Source organism: Thunnus thynnus, chromosome 23, assembly GCF_963924715.1.
Source record: "Thunnus thynnus chromosome 23, fThuThy2.1, whole genome shotgun sequence".
NCBI lineage: Eukaryota > Metazoa > Chordata > Actinopteri > Scombriformes > Scombridae > Thunnus > Thunnus thynnus.
Genome location: NC_089539.1, coordinates 17,449,572 through 17,465,177, shown reverse-complemented (window position 1 = coordinate 17,465,177; position 15,606 = coordinate 17,449,572). Strand labels below are relative to the sequence as shown.

Sequence of the window (15,606 nt, the reverse complement as noted above, 5' to 3'; positions counted from 1 at the left end):
ACCAGAAAACTGAATCACATGAACAAACGCTTGATACATATTTTTCAAGAAGAAATCTTGAATTCAGATGGCTGGTATCAGGCTATTGTTTTATAGTTATCTTTATTATTTCTGTCAGGATTAAGTTATCGTCTTGTTTACTTTTATTATTGCTAAATCTATATATCTACAGTATGTTAGCCATTTCTTTACAAGTGCTTTACAGTTATGAAACAAGGCATTAAGACCACCATGTAACAAATTTTTACTTGTTTTTTGTTCCTGGGTAGTAAGTGCTGTTTCCTAATTGCTTAACAACCAGAACAGACAAACCAAACACTGGCTCTAGAGAGGGCCTTTCGTGTTTCTGCAACCTCATCGCTAGATACTACTAAATCTTACATACTGCACCTTTAAAGCAACGACGGCAACAAGTTGCAACATCCGGTGGTTGAAACCGTTTTACTTTGAAAGCTGCAACCGGACGTGTGGTGTTGAATCCTGGGTAACTTCACAGCTGAGTGTCAGCGACACAGAAAGGCACCGGTCAGTGCGGGAGGTTCAGGGGAGAGAGGTGGAGAGTACAGCGGGACTGGAGAGCCTCTTCTGCGGGCGGACAGGGTTTCACCTCCCGCTTGTTATCAACAGGAGCTTCAGACCGGAGCGGAGCCTCCGTCAGGATAGTGAAGGAGTTTGTGTTGTTCTTTTTTTTGTGAACCGGGGGTTTCTCTTCACTTCACACTTAACGGTGAGGGGATTCGCTTTGGAGCCTCCGGTTCTCCCCGTTGCGCTTGTTTGCGCTGAGGTTACACCGGGGAGCCGTGCGCGTCAGCGGGTTAATACTAGAGGAGATTACGGAGCCGTGCGTGTGAATGGACTGAGGTTATAAGGCACCAGGGGGGAGCCGTGCACGTCAAAAACCTGCTCTGCAGCATCAGTAACACCTATTACACCGTGAAGCGGCAGCAGCATGCAGTGAGAGGAATCCTTTCAGATGCTTTCCCACACTAGACAGTGAAAGAGGAGGGCGCAGGAGGAGGAGGAAGAGGAGAGGGGATATATGGGAGATTTGTTGGGTTTTCATCACCCCGTCGTTGCAAACTTGTGTCCGGGATGGGGAAGGAGCAGGAGCTACTGGAAGCCGCCCGGACTGGGAATGTCGCCCTGGTGGAGAAATTGTTGAGTGGGAAGAAGGGGATACTGGGATCAGGCTCCGGCTCCATCCCTCTGCCCAACCTACTGAGGTAAGAAACCTCTCTGGTATCTCTGATCCTGCTCCCCGTGACCGCTACACTGTCCGGGGAGCCCCTCTGGGTGCAGGAGGGGATTCCTTGGGGGGTCCCCATGCGGCAAAATTAGATATAATTTAGTTTCATTATTGGTCATTGCACCAGAGATGAGCTCAGGAGCCACTACCCCACACACAGGTTCATTCATCCCAGCTGCAGCAGTATAGACAATATATTCAGTGCTGTATCTTCCCCATATGGTGTCCCTGAGACAAAAACCTTATAAAATGAGGTGATTAAGAGCTTTGACTTGCTGGGTTGCAACATGCTGCCTGACAGAGCAAGGAAAGGAAGTCTGTTATGCAAAGTCAAGAGAGTTATGTGAGGCAAAGTGCACTTTAAGGCTGATTGTGTGTTGCAGGCTGCAGGCCAGATATACATAAAGCACATATCTCATAAAGACAGTATTTCAGGACTGGTGGGGGGGGGGGGGGGGGAACTCAAGCTCAAAAGAACACACAGTACCTTCAGCTTCACCATTCTGACAGTTGTCAAAATGTTGATTTCTGGGACATGAGGAGGAGGCAGAGTGATGCTTGGATGATGGAAGCATTCGTGAGTGTCTTTTTGCTTGTTTCCTGTGCAAGGAGTCACAGAATCACCATTCTTTATTTATTTATAGTCACCTTACTGGCATTTCACTGGTATTCTGGTATCACTAAATTGGTCCTATGGGGACTTTACTGGTGTTTTTGTGTAGCATTATGTGTTCACATGATGGTTGGAAGGCCTGGTATACAGGATGTCCAAATTCATTCATGTGCATTTTTCTCAGAAAATCAAACCCAGACCACAAGATAATTAAGAAATACGGATTTCCTTAGAAAAGTGATGTGGATTCGTCTGCTTCTTGATATTTAAAAACATTTGCATCATCGCTTCTGGTTTCTTTTGTGAGCATGAGGAGGAAATGTTGGTCTATGTCATCATCAGATTAACAAGCGGCAAAAACGGTCACGGACTTTAGATTTCCCCTTCTGAAATGAGTTCCAAAAATATTTGAAACTGCAGAGTATCATACCTAAAATTAGATCAAATTGATTGTCTTCTTTCATTACAGTCTTTCAAAAAATGTTAAAATCATCTCAGAAATTTGTAAAAGATTAAAAATCTTAATATTGGAGGTCAACAGCTACTTTTCATCCTGAGCTAGAACCTCAAAGGAACCACAATAGTCATGTCTGCGAGAACAACTTGCTGCTGAGGTGGTTATTGTCCCCTCCTCCCGCCCCTGCAGCCTCTCCTCCTCTTTGCTGAAGATGATGCTGAGCCAGGTGATTAGGAGATCAAAGGCAGGGTGGGTGTCCGGGTGGAGTACAGCCTCGGGGCCCTTGAGCAGAGCGTCTCACAACCAGGTTGAGGTCACACACTGGCAGGGAGAATGCCAACCAATCGTATACTGAGGGGTTCACAAACTGGGAACCTTTGGGGTCTCCTACGGGGGCCTTAAAGGGCAAAGGTTAAACTCCTTTAAAATAAAGAGCTTAATTTAAATACTATTTAAGAGTGAATGTATTAAAATGCAGTTTCTGATCAGTGTCTTGATCCTGCAGTTTTGAGTGAGTTGGCACACCTGCAGCTGCACAGTGCCAGGAAATACATGTTCAGATGCAACAACAAATGCAGTCTATTTTCTAACATTACAGTTGTTGTTGAGTATTTGCAGCCATCTGGCCTCCTCCATTAATACTGTCAGTCAAAGTTCACAGTGTCGGACAATAACCGCCATGTTTCTGTGAGTCACCTCTGCTTATGACACCTGTAGTTTCTGTTGTGTTTGACTGACTGTTGTTTAGTTGTGTCTGAATGTTTCTCTTCTTCTTTTTCTACATGTGAATTTCCTCTCTGAGATAATTAAAGTTGACATAAATGGTGGAACGGATCATGGAAGCTTCTTCCTCATTGGTCTTTGTTTGGTGGTTCCCAATTAATCTTTATATTAAAAGAGAAGTAGGCTTGCCACATATATCCCAGTTCCACACTGTATACTTGTTGTACTAAACAAGGCTGCAACTAGTGATTATTTTCATTATTGATTAATGATTCATGATTTTCTTGATTAATCGATTAGTTGTTTGGTCTATAGGATGTCAGAAAATGGTGAAAAATGTTGATAAACGTTTCCCAAAGCCCAAGATGCAACATAAAATGTCTTGTTTTGTCCACAACCCAAAAATATTCAGTTTATTATCAGAGAGGACTAAAGAAACCTGCAAACATTTACATTTAAGAAACTGGAACAAGAGAATTTTAGCATTTTCTCTTAAAAAATTACTCAAAATGATAAATTGATCATCTAAATACTATTGACTAATCAATTAATTGACTAATTGTTGCAGCACTAGTACTAAATACTGTTTGTTACAATGTTTTTGTAAGTTTAAAATGCTAATTGAAGTTAACAAAGAGAGACAAACAGATCACTCAAAAGCATTTTTTAGTCTGCACACTGACTTTTTTGAGTATATTTTATGATGTCACTTTTCCAGTATGTTACTACATGACTATTTTGGGACAAACATTGACCCGCCAGTGTGGTGGATAACCTTCTGTGATTTTGCAAAGATATTCGGTTTATTATATGAAAAAAAGAAGCATCAAATAGTCGCTTTTGAGAAGTTGGAACCAGTGAAACTTTGGCATTTTTGCTTGAAAAATGACTGAAGCGATGAATCGATTATCAAAATAGTTTCTGATTATTTTTCTGACTATCAACTAATCAATGAATCATCTAATCGTTGCAGCTCTACGTAGGATTAGAGTCTTACTGATACACACTTCCTGATTCGATGTTTGTCCTTCATGCTTTGAATCTGTGTTGATTAAAGGGACTTAATGGAAACTAGAAATCCAACTTGCCACTGTATGTATCTCATCTCACACACCCCAAAACTGTAAACACTGTGTCGCATAATATGTTTGCTTTACAAATTAGAATTTAATTGAATTTATTGAAGGACACAGAACACAGAACACTGAATTAATGTGAAGCTCACCGACGAGATTAAAAAGCGACACAACAAAGTTTCTCTCAGCGGAAAAAATGTCGCAGCTGTGAGAAATTAAGTTACAGTAGCTGAAACTTTTGAGAAATCCAAAATAGAAAGAAACACTAAAACCAGGCTGAGTTGAAGGGTGATGTTGAGGTCATTCAAATGCATCATGGGTGGAAATACTTGTGTAGGTTTTGGCGTTGTCAGTGAGTTATGTCTACTGTGTTACACACACTTGGCTTTTATTGGGTCAAGACACTGGCTCATGAGGAGATGTCTGTAAAACACTGGGTGGGCCGCACACATCTGTCCATCTGTGTGTGTGTGTGTTAATGTTAATGTGTGTGCCTGTGAGTGACCAGAAGTGTGACACACCTCCTAATGTATTTGTACATTAGCAGATTGAGTGAGTCAACAGGTAGGTCACAGTGGAGGAGTGTGTGCAAGCTAATGTTCTCCGGGAATCAATGCATAGTTTCCCATCTTAAGGCCTCTGAGCCATTCATAGCATTCCTAAGTCATGAGGTTCCTCTTTTCACTGAAAGAATCGCACTAAACAGCCAACTGGGACGTGAACATGGACGCGCACCACACACACACACACAGATACACACATATACTCTATATACTCTTTATACTCACACACACACATGAGTACAGGATGTAGAGAAGATGATCCTCTTGCTGTAATGCTGCAGTTTTTGTGGTGTGGAGCACTGCACACGAACACACACACACACACACCGGCGCACACACACACACACACAGAGTGGAAAATCAATACTGGATGATCTCATTGCTGTTTAATGGGTCATACTCTCTTGTAGATGACCTGTACTGTACATGATGACTGAGCTTTACAGGAAAATAAAATCAAACACTTCCCCAAAATGCTTTGACATAGTTACCCACATCTCCAGCTTTTACTGTAGTTGGATGTCAGGGTGTATTTTGCTTTTTTGTGACGTATATTTCTACTGATGTAGCTGATAGATAACGACAGTGGGATATATCCAGAGGCTATAATGTTGTTTTAAAGGAAGGAAATTTTCCTGCGAGATACCAATATGTGAGATAACATCATCTATAAATGTCAGATGTTTCCATCTGTCCCTCTGAGCTTCTTTGTAGAGCATTCATATAACAACAACCATCATCTGAGAAGCAGCCAGAGACACAAAAATCTTGATAAACAGAAGCCTTAATAGACCAGAAGGTATTGCAACTTGAACACATGGTGGTAAATTCCCATTCAAAGGTCAATCAAGGTTTACGCACATTTCTGAGAATTCAATTAAATAAAATGTGAATCTGTACACGTTTGAACATGTTGTATGTTAGGTGAAAATACTCAAGAAGATGTGACAGTGTTACGTAATTAAATAAGTCTGGTTCATCATAGCATTGTATTCCCGCTTTGTATTTAAAGGACCAGTGTGCAGGATTTAGTGGCGTCTAGTGGTGACGTTGCAGATTGCAACCAACTGAATACACCTCCACTTCCAAGCATTTAGGAGAACCTACTGTGGTCGCGAAACTCACGAAAAACGCGAAAGACCCTCTCTAGAGCCACTGTTTGGTTTGTCCGTTCTGGGCTACTGTAGAAACATGGCGATACAACATGGCAGCCTCTGAGGAAGAGGACCTGCTCCCTATGTAGATATAAAGGGGTCATTCTAAGGTAATGAAAACACAACAGTTCTTGTTTTCGGGTGAATTTACACTAATTAAAACAATACTTATAAATATTATATTCCATTTCTGCCAAGTCCGTTCCCCTAGGTGCCACTAAATTCTACACACTGCGCCTTTAAGATGTATTTTAACAAGAGAATCTGCCTTTTTCTCTCCTGGCACCAATTCCAATACCTCATCTCATGCTATCTGCCGATAATGAGCACCACACTGACCAAATTTTAAGTACATAAATTTTAAATGAGCGTACTTCGCTATGTGGAACTTATTAGGAACATTTTTATGTAAGATAACAGGAAGCCAGGGATCCCTGAGGCACTAAAAATTTAGTTGGCAGCTTGCCGTGACTGAATGAATGCAACTGATAGCAGAAACACTGAGTTGTATAATGACATTGATGAAGAAACTCAACCCGTCTGGCTGATACCTGATCCACCTAATAAGGTCAGTATTGGCACACCCCTAATTAAAATGAAATTTTCTCTCTGATCATCGTCAACTGTGCAGCATTTTAACAGCCGCCATCTGGTCAGCTTTGATTGCATCTTCTTTTTATTGATATGGCAAGTTGTCCTTCTCTGTTTTAGCTTATTTGCAATATTCCAGCTTTTTTAAATTTGTTTTCTCTTGTTTCCACTTTGATCTTTACATACAAATAGCAAGTATGTGTAAAAACAGGTGGTGACAACCTCAGGCATAAAATGCACAAAATCACAAACTCATCTGGAGCAGCCAGGAACAGTCACGGGAAATTTAGTGCATTAGTATTGTTTGTGATTTCATCATAAAAAAATCTCCTGCAACACATTAAGCATTCAAAAATTTGATAGTATTTAACCCTTTACCACCCTTCCTTCTTTTAGGGCTCAGCATGAAAAATAAATGTTTGATTGTTAGACTCTTGCAATAAATTAGGACATAAAGTTTTCAACAGTTCTTTATATTATTGTATAGCCAAACTGCTTTGACGTTAGGAAAACAACACATTTTTCACCAGAGTAGAATGAAAAGAGAAGAATCTGATCTATTGATTCATATATTATATGCAAATATTAATTCCATTTTTCATAGTACTAGCAGTCCTTGAAAGTTCCCCATTGTGCTAGTGATCTAGTGATGAAAGGATAACCGTGTTAAAGTATATGAACGCAGATTTTTCCTGTAAGCAGCTTTTCATACAGACTAATATTAACAGCGAGGATGAAATTGTGATAACAGTCCGTCATCATGCACGTCGCGCCCTGTGTTGCGTCTTACGGACAAAATGAGGATAGATGCGTGCGCCGTGCCTGTGTGTGACAACATACTGACTGTGATGAAGTGATGGTGATTGAAAGCTGATACACACAAAGGGAATGACTCATGATACGGCAGATGGCGGCTGATCCCTCTTCTCGCTCTCGTTCAGGGGAAAGCCCGTCTTGTTTTTTGTTTGTGTGTGTGTGTGTGTGTGTGTGGCTAGGTGTGTTTAACGCCCTCCTCCTTTGCAAACAAACAACCTTGAAGTGGAGAGAAGTGACTCCCAGTGGAGACACACGCTCCTGTATGGACTCTGTTTTAATTGGCATCCTCACAGGCGGTCGTTTTCTTTCTGATATCTTCTCCTGCTTGTGTTGGAGGCTTTTTAACTGCTTGCTGTCTTTGTTGCTCACAGCATGGGGCTCTGTGTGTGTGTGTGTGTGTGTATGTGTGTGTGTGGAGTGACTGTGTCATCCAATGAGGATGAACCGCGAAAGAGAAACCTGCAAGACTCTTGTTGATTTTTCTCAAGTTGTTTCACAGCCACAACACTTAAAGCTGTTTTTCCGGAAACAGAAAATCAGACAACCAAAACTGAGTCTGGCCGGCTGCGTCTTTGTGTGTGTGTGTGTGTGTGTGTGTTTTTGTGAGTCCAAGTGTGTGACATAACCAATGTCCTTGCATAACCACTGGCAACTTGTGTGAGAGTGTGTATGCGTGCGTGTGTGTGTGTGTGTGTGTGTGTGTGATGGAAGAGCAGTTTGGGAGGGCTGATGGGGGAATCCAGGAGCTCCATGTGGACTCTGAAACTGGGTCAAAGGTTAACTGTGGAGAACGCAAGTCATATTAAGGAATGGATTAAGACGGACACACACAATTTAAGAACATCTGTGTGTGACCTGTTATTGCTCCATTCATAAGATGTGGGCGATGGGTAAAAATCTTATGTAATTTTATATTTTAACAATAGCAATATACTGTGGTTAGCGCTGCACCTAATAATTTAATGGTTAAAATGTCAGAAAATCCCCCATAAAAATGCCTTTTATAATTTCTCAGAGAAAAAGGTGACATCTTCAAATGTCTTATTTTGTCTGATCAACAGTTCAAAACCCAAAATATTCATCATCACGACGCCAGCTCACCAGCTAGCTCACAGATTTGATGCTTGGTAGAGTGTTTGTGAAATCTACAGCAGTTTTAATGTCCTGCTAGGAGGCTCACCTGCTGCACATAATGTTAAACTGACAGCTGGGCTGCAGGTAAACGCAACCGTTTAGCGGTTAGCTCACCTGCTAACTGGTAGCTCTAACTTCTGTTGTGCTGCAAGCTAGCATGTTGTCAGCTCGTGTCGGTGCCTTTTTTTTAACAAAGCATATCCTGCTAGTTATCTGAAATGACACACTTAACGCTTTTACACAACATCAACTGTTTGCTTTTCAGTTGTTGAAGTAGTTTGGTTGTACTGTTAGTTTGGTTTCCCACTGCAGTATCCATTTTAAACAAGGCCAAATAGACTGTCACTACTTTTTAATGCAGCTTTGCACACTTGCTCTTATTTATTTATGGAATTGTTTGTGTTTTAAAGTAATTTTATGTGAGTCTGTAAAGGGTGTATGTTTTTATAATGTTTGTGAGCCCCTAACCTAAGACACATTTCTATCATGTGATGGACAATAAAGTTTTTTGAATCTTGAATCTTGAGTACTGTTCAGTAACTTGCAAAATAGTCTTACAAATCAACATGAAGAAGAATCATGATAGAGTTGCGGATCCTGATCCTGCCAGATATTTTTGGCCGCCCATAGTTATGCTAAAGAATGAATCTTCTAGCTCAGGTCCAATTGATTGTAACAAAGTTTTTAAGACCTGGAAAGTAAAGTGTTTAAAAAGTAACTTAACACCAGGCTGAAAAGTTTCACACACACAGCATCACTGATGGATGTGGTGAGAAGTTTGCTTTAACCACACCCAACATTGACTACGTTTACATGCACAAAATATTCCTGTTTTTGCCCTTATTCCAACAAAGACAATATTCCTCCTAAGCTGTTTACATGGCTAATGAGAGTGAATATTCCACTAATATTCCCGTTTACATGCAGATGATATTCAGGGTTGCTCCAGTGGGAACGGGAATCACAAGATCTCCACAGGCAGTGAAGTAAACATAATGAGCTGCTGCCTGATAGTTAAATGATATTGATATGACTGATATTATAACGTTATAGTTACAGGCACATCCATTTCCTAGGTTGTCCCATGATGTTTACTACACTGCTGAGTGTTTTTGGTGCATCACACCGAGTCGTCACTGTCAGTCAGGATAATAACCAAACCCTCGATCCCCATTGTGAAGAAGGGTGCACTCTGTTTTTCCAGCCCGCCCTGAACAGCTCTCCACTCTCCTCTCAATCCTCTCCTCTGTCTGCCTTCCTGCTCCAGTATATGTCATTTTGTCTGCGCAGGGGTAAACAGACAAGAGGGGCGTGTGTCACAAACTGTGGTAAAAACCCCAATTGAGACACATATTCCAAATGCGCTGTATACATGTCCAAAGAATGCTCCTAAAACCAGAATAATACCAGCATATCCCACATGTCTTAATTGGAAAATGCTACATTTGGAATAAGGCCTAATTCGGAATATCCAAACGGAATATGCTGTTTACATGACAAGTAACAAATTCAGAATATTGTCATGATGGGTGTGGTCAGGATTGTGCTTTTTTCACATTTGACAATGATGTACAAGACTACATTGGTACATCACTGCAGCAAAGTGAGAGGTTTAACCACTGGCAAAGATGAGGTTTTCAGGGAGTCTTTAAGTAATTGAATATTACATCATGTTATTAATGTTTTATTGATTTATTGGCCAGTTCTATGTCTCACTGTTTTTGTTTTATTATGAATTTTACAAAAAAACCCTTTTTAAAAGAAGCAAATCCATTTAAAAAGTATTTTTAGTCACATTTTATGTTCCCAAACAGTCAAAAATTGTGTTTTCTGCTGCAAGAAGAACATTTTTGTAGTAGGTTACAGTGAACATGGTCATTTTCAGACGAGGACAGCTTGGAAACCTCATCCAGTGATGGAAAGTGAAGAGAAAAATTTGGAAAAAATGCACAAAAACCCCCCAAAATAAATGGTTTATCTCTTGAGTATTGCGCAATGCACTATGAATGGTATTTCTTTGGCTATTGCTAGATATCTATTGTTTTTTTCTGTTTCTCTCAAGATTTTTAATGTTAAGATAAGTACTGATAGTCCTGGAACACACTGGCTTTTTTTTATAGGTACATAATGTGCACTGTTGGATTCATTCAGTGATCATTTTTTTTCTTAAGTTCGGGTTTAACAGTGGCGTCAGTGCATTGAGTTTGTCTGGAGCCAGACTGATCGGGAGGGGATGAAGGTGTGAAGTTGTGTGTGTGCGTGTGTGTGTGTGTGTGTGTGTGTGTGTGTGTGTGTGTGTGTGTGCATGTATGTGTGTGTGTCTGTGTGTGTGTGTGTGTGTGTCTGTGTGAGTGATCAAACTCAGAGGCTTCTTACATCTCCATTAGGGTGTGGGCCAAGCTCTGTTGCAGCATGCTGCCAAGAAACTGAGACCTCCATACTCGCCAAAGCACACACACATGCCGAACACACACACACACACACACACACACATACACACACACACACACACACACACACACACACACACACACAAACACACACTTTCCCTCTCTCTCTTGCACTCTAAGCCTTTGTCTCTTTTTGTTTCTCTCTCAATCTAAATCTTTGTTTTTTGTCTGAGTCTCCAATCTCTCCTTGACTCTCTGTCTCTCTCTCTCCTCCCTTCATCCCTCCATCTGGTGCCCTGGATTCTCTGTCAATATCTCCTTCCTCTGGCTTCCTCTCCATCACTCACTTCACTCTACAATCTCTCTCCTCCCTCTATTCGTCTCCAGAGATGGACGATCCAGCCTCCCTACTGTCGCTCTTTATCGTTTTCTCCTCCCTCCGCTCCCTACTTTCCTCTATCTTATCAAAACCTTCCCTCTCCTCTCTCTCTTTCTGTCTCTCTCTTGCATCTCACACCGCACTACATCTGTTATCACCATGTGGGAGCATCATTTACCAGTCGTGCCTCTGGGCGTGACACCGGTGTTGGTTGACGGTGGCAAATGGGGAATTCGGGGAATCCACAGCTCTTCTGAGAACTGCTCTCCCTTTACAACCACAGCCTGAGATTTATTAGTGTTGGCCAGGTCGTGCCTTCTGTTAGAAGAGGAAATATGACAGTGCTGATGTCCCAGAAGAGGAGTAATGTAGTAGTAAATATATGTGTGTGAGGTATGACCTCCAGTTGTCAATCACAAACACACACAAAAGCCAGACTCAATTTGTTATTTCCAAAAGGATCATTTGCAATATCTGTAACTTTCTGAAACCAGAAATCCCCCATTCATTCCCATCAGGCCAGATGTACAGAGGTGAGAAATAGGGCTGCAAATTACAATTATTTTTTATGATTAATTAAGTTGCAGATTATATTTTTGATTAATTGATTAATTTTTGGTCTTAAAAACATCAAAAAATAGGGAAAATGTCTTGTTTTGGCCGATCAACTGTCCAAAATCCAAAAATATTCAATTTATTAAAATGTAAGACAAGTAAAAGCAACAAGTTTTCACATTTTAGAAACTGGAACCATCAAACGTTTGGCATTTCTGATTGAAAAATGACCCGAGGGATTGAATGATTATCAAAATAGGCTAGTTGCTGATTAATTTTCTGTCAATTGACTAATCAATTAATCGACTAATCGTTGCAAGCTCTCTCTCAAGCTCCTTTTTTTCATTTATTACACAACTGTTTTTGGCATTTATTGTGTTCACCCTCTCTACACTATGACGATTGAGGTACGCTAATCTCATTGCTTCATCTCTGTGAACAGCAAAAACCATATACTTCTTCAAAAATAGAACAAGTTGGGCCACGTTTGGTGGTCTTGGTCAGCCCAGGCTGTGGCCAGTAGACAGTATTGCTGCCAGATTTGGCCTTGATATGGAGATGCTGACTTGGCGGTGAGAATTAGCTACGGTTAGCTGTACTTGGGCCAGTTTGGGCTCTGTCCTTGGAGTTTTGGCACATTGTTCATTAAGAGCCTGGTAACAAGATGTGCTAGATTTATGTTGTTTGGCCAAGTATTTTTGGTCACCTTGGTGATTTCTTTGGTTTTTTTTCCCATAGAAGACTTTAAATTGTTTATAAAGGAAGTACATATACACTTCATTTTACATTTAAAAGGTGGACAAAGTGGATTTAAGCACCTTATCATCCATTTTTGACCTCCTAACCTCCACCCATTGGTCTGTGGTTTTGGTCATGGTCCATTTTCTCATTTGTAATCATACACTTACATCATACACGATTTAACATACTTTACAGGGATATATACACAAATGTGTTTAGCTGAAAAACTACAAACTATGTAAACTGTTAATCTAAGTGTTAATGATACATTATATCAATAAATAAACCACTATTAGAAACCACTTAGTGTAGTGCCAGATGGATTTTTTTTTTTTTTTGCACAAAACAACAGATTTCTTGAACATTTTCACTCTGACTCAGTTGTTCTTAACAGATAAGACACTTGAAATGCTTCTATAAGTGGTTTTATAAGTAAAATATAACGTAGTAAAATCAGTGTTGATCAGCTGATTGCGTAAGTCTGCGATGAAAGACGTAATTCATGCTGTTTATCGGCTAAATCCATCACCAGGAGAGTGTTGCTGGGAATTTCTTGTTAATTTAATTCTCTCATGACTTTCCCCTTTGTTTGCGTCAGCGTAAGTAGATTTTGCACACTTCCTGTTCTGGTCATGTCATGTTTGGTCCTGAAGACGCAAACATGTTGACACTGAGTGGAGGAGACACAGAGGCAACATGCAGCCAGAGGACGATGGAGAGGTGTGACGTCCAGTCTGTCACACTAATCTACAAGTCTGTGACCCCACATGACACCGCAAGTGTTGTGGAGACACACACACACATTCCACCCGGCTCCCCGTCCTCTGATAGATGGCGGTAGTTAATGAAGCGCTGCTTTTGAAGTAGATAAGATGTGGAGTGAAGAGGGCTAGAAAATGCTAATGCCATTATGTGGTTAGGGCAAAGGCTACGCTGGAAGGCATTGGAGGGAAGTTATGCATGTAAGTGTAAGTGTGTGATTCATGAGGCTGGACCCATGTGGGCTTTTGAAGTCTGATTCTGATATCTTTTGGAGTGAAACTGACAACGCTGTGTTTTTTGTGCCCATATTCAGTATTTTTGAGTTTGGCCTTTTTCATGCCAAAAAAGCTCCCAGTTTTACATTTCACCAGAATCGTCTTCCTGTCATTTAGGCCACAAAACTCACAAAATAATAGGCTACTTCTATAACCACCACTACTGCTTCTGCTCCTAATATTAATGGTGATACCACACATCCTTACAGTCCTGTTGTTGTATCTAAATATCACAGTAAAACCAATCAATTTAATGGATTTGTTTTTCAAACCAGGCCTTAACTATTGTAGTTTTTTCCCTCTTTCTTATGGGTTATGTTACATGTTAATAACTAGCTTATTTGATTTAGAGGTTGTGACACAAAGGCAAAGTGACAGTCATCATGTTGTTAGTTGTAAATTACTTTTGGCAACTGTGAGATGTGTCAGTGGATGTTAGAAAGGAGGCCTTCGGAGGTAGAAAGGGAGAATGTCAGAAAGGCTTGATGCACATCCACAAAGCTACAGCATGCAGTGATATTTTAGATAATATTGTGGTTCCAATTTTGCAGCAACAGTTTGGATAAAGGCTCTGTCTTGTTTAAACATGACAGTGCCCCCCTGTGCACAAAGCCAGATTCATAAATAGTTTGACATGCAATAAGCTGACTTGCCCAAAGTCTTGACCTCAACCCCATCCAACACCTTCAAGATAAGCAAGAACGCCAGCTGTGAGCCAGGCCTCATCGCCCAACATTAGTGTCCAACCTCATTAATGCTGTTGTGGCTGAATGTGAGCAGATTCCTGTAGCCAGGTTCTATATCAGCAGATTAATACTGATGGTTTTAGGGATATTCAACAATCATATATGGGTGTCCACATACTTTTATCCATGTAGTCATGCCAGTCCATCATCTTTCCCTTCTCCACAACTGCTGTAGTATCTCGTCTTCACCATCCAGCTGCTGTGACACATGAATAAGAGAAACATTAAAGAGACACGAATGTGCATCATGAATACACATCAGCAGCATGCACAGACACGCACCGCCACACATATGAAATATACATGTGAGATAACATGCAAAAAAAGGGAGGCGGACTGAGACAGAGAAGGCAAAGGGGAGCGATTTCAACCATATTGCACCGCATTGAACTAATTCACTGATAAAAAAAAGATCCAGAAACTCTTTCATCATTAGTTTGTTCAAATATGGAGTTTTCCCAATTATGCTGCACTCCCTCAGTCTATTAGTGACACACACACACACACAGCTAATCACCTCAGATTAGTGTGACTAAACACCTCCCCAGCCTGTCACAGAGACTCTACAAATATTAAAAACAAATTCAGAGTGTGTGTGTGTATGTTCTCTTGACATATGGATGCTTATGTAATTTGTCACCAGGTGTGTGGATAACAATGGCTGTGTGAGTGATGGAGCTGAAGGCTGGGTTTACAGTTTGTTTGTGTGTTTGAGTGTGTGTGTGATACTAGCATGAATCACTGCTTAAGTACAAATATGTCCTCCGGCAAGCTAAATCTAATTCTTACTCAGATCTGATTTCTAACAACAGACACAACCCCAGATTCTCATTGAACAGCAATGGTTAAGCTCACTAAAACAACCCCACCCACACTGGTTTCCTGCTTTACCGCCATGGTTTTTAACAATTTTTTTTCATTGAAAAGATTGAGATAATCAGGAATGATGTTACTGGTAAGGCTGTGTCTCTGTCCTCTGATCTCCTCACCCTCTACTTATTTCTCATACTGATTACCAAACCATCAGCCACCTTTTTCAGTTTGATCCAGTTAATCCAATCCCTCTCATATTGTCACTAGCTCCAAACCAACCACATGTGTTCTGGATCCCATCCCTGGCATCCTCATAAAAGTCCTGTTCACTGTGATAGGAAGCCCTCTTCCCGACATCATCACTAAATCCCTCAGTTCCGGTATCATTCCCACTGCTTTTAAAACAGCCATGGTTACACCCTTATTAAAAAGACAAAACCTTGACACACAAACTCTAAACAATTATAGACTGATCTCACATTTCCCCTTTATGTCCAAGCTGTTAGAAAAGGTTGTTGTTAGCCAACACACTGCCCATCTATCCAGTAATAACCTTCTTGATGAGTTTCAGT

General features: G+C 40.7%; 1 protein-coding gene across 3 annotated transcripts in view; it reads left to right on the top strand.

Moving 5' to 3' along the window:
• The first annotated feature begins 504 nt into the window (after positions 1-504).
• The window catches only part of anks1b (ankyrin repeat and sterile alpha motif domain containing 1B), a 236,551-nt gene continuing 221,449 nt past the window's right edge, over positions 505-15,606 (top strand). For 2 of the 3 annotated variants that reach the window (XM_067581317.1, XM_067581316.1), the window contains exon 1: positions 507-1,223. In XM_067581317.1, coding sequence (XP_067437418.1) covers positions 1,093-1,223 — 131 coding nt within the window. In that variant the 5' untranslated portion in view covers positions 507-1,092. Of the gene's footprint in view, positions 1,224-15,606 lie in introns of all 3 variants that reach the window. The other variant, XM_067581321.1, reaches the window with a different exon arrangement.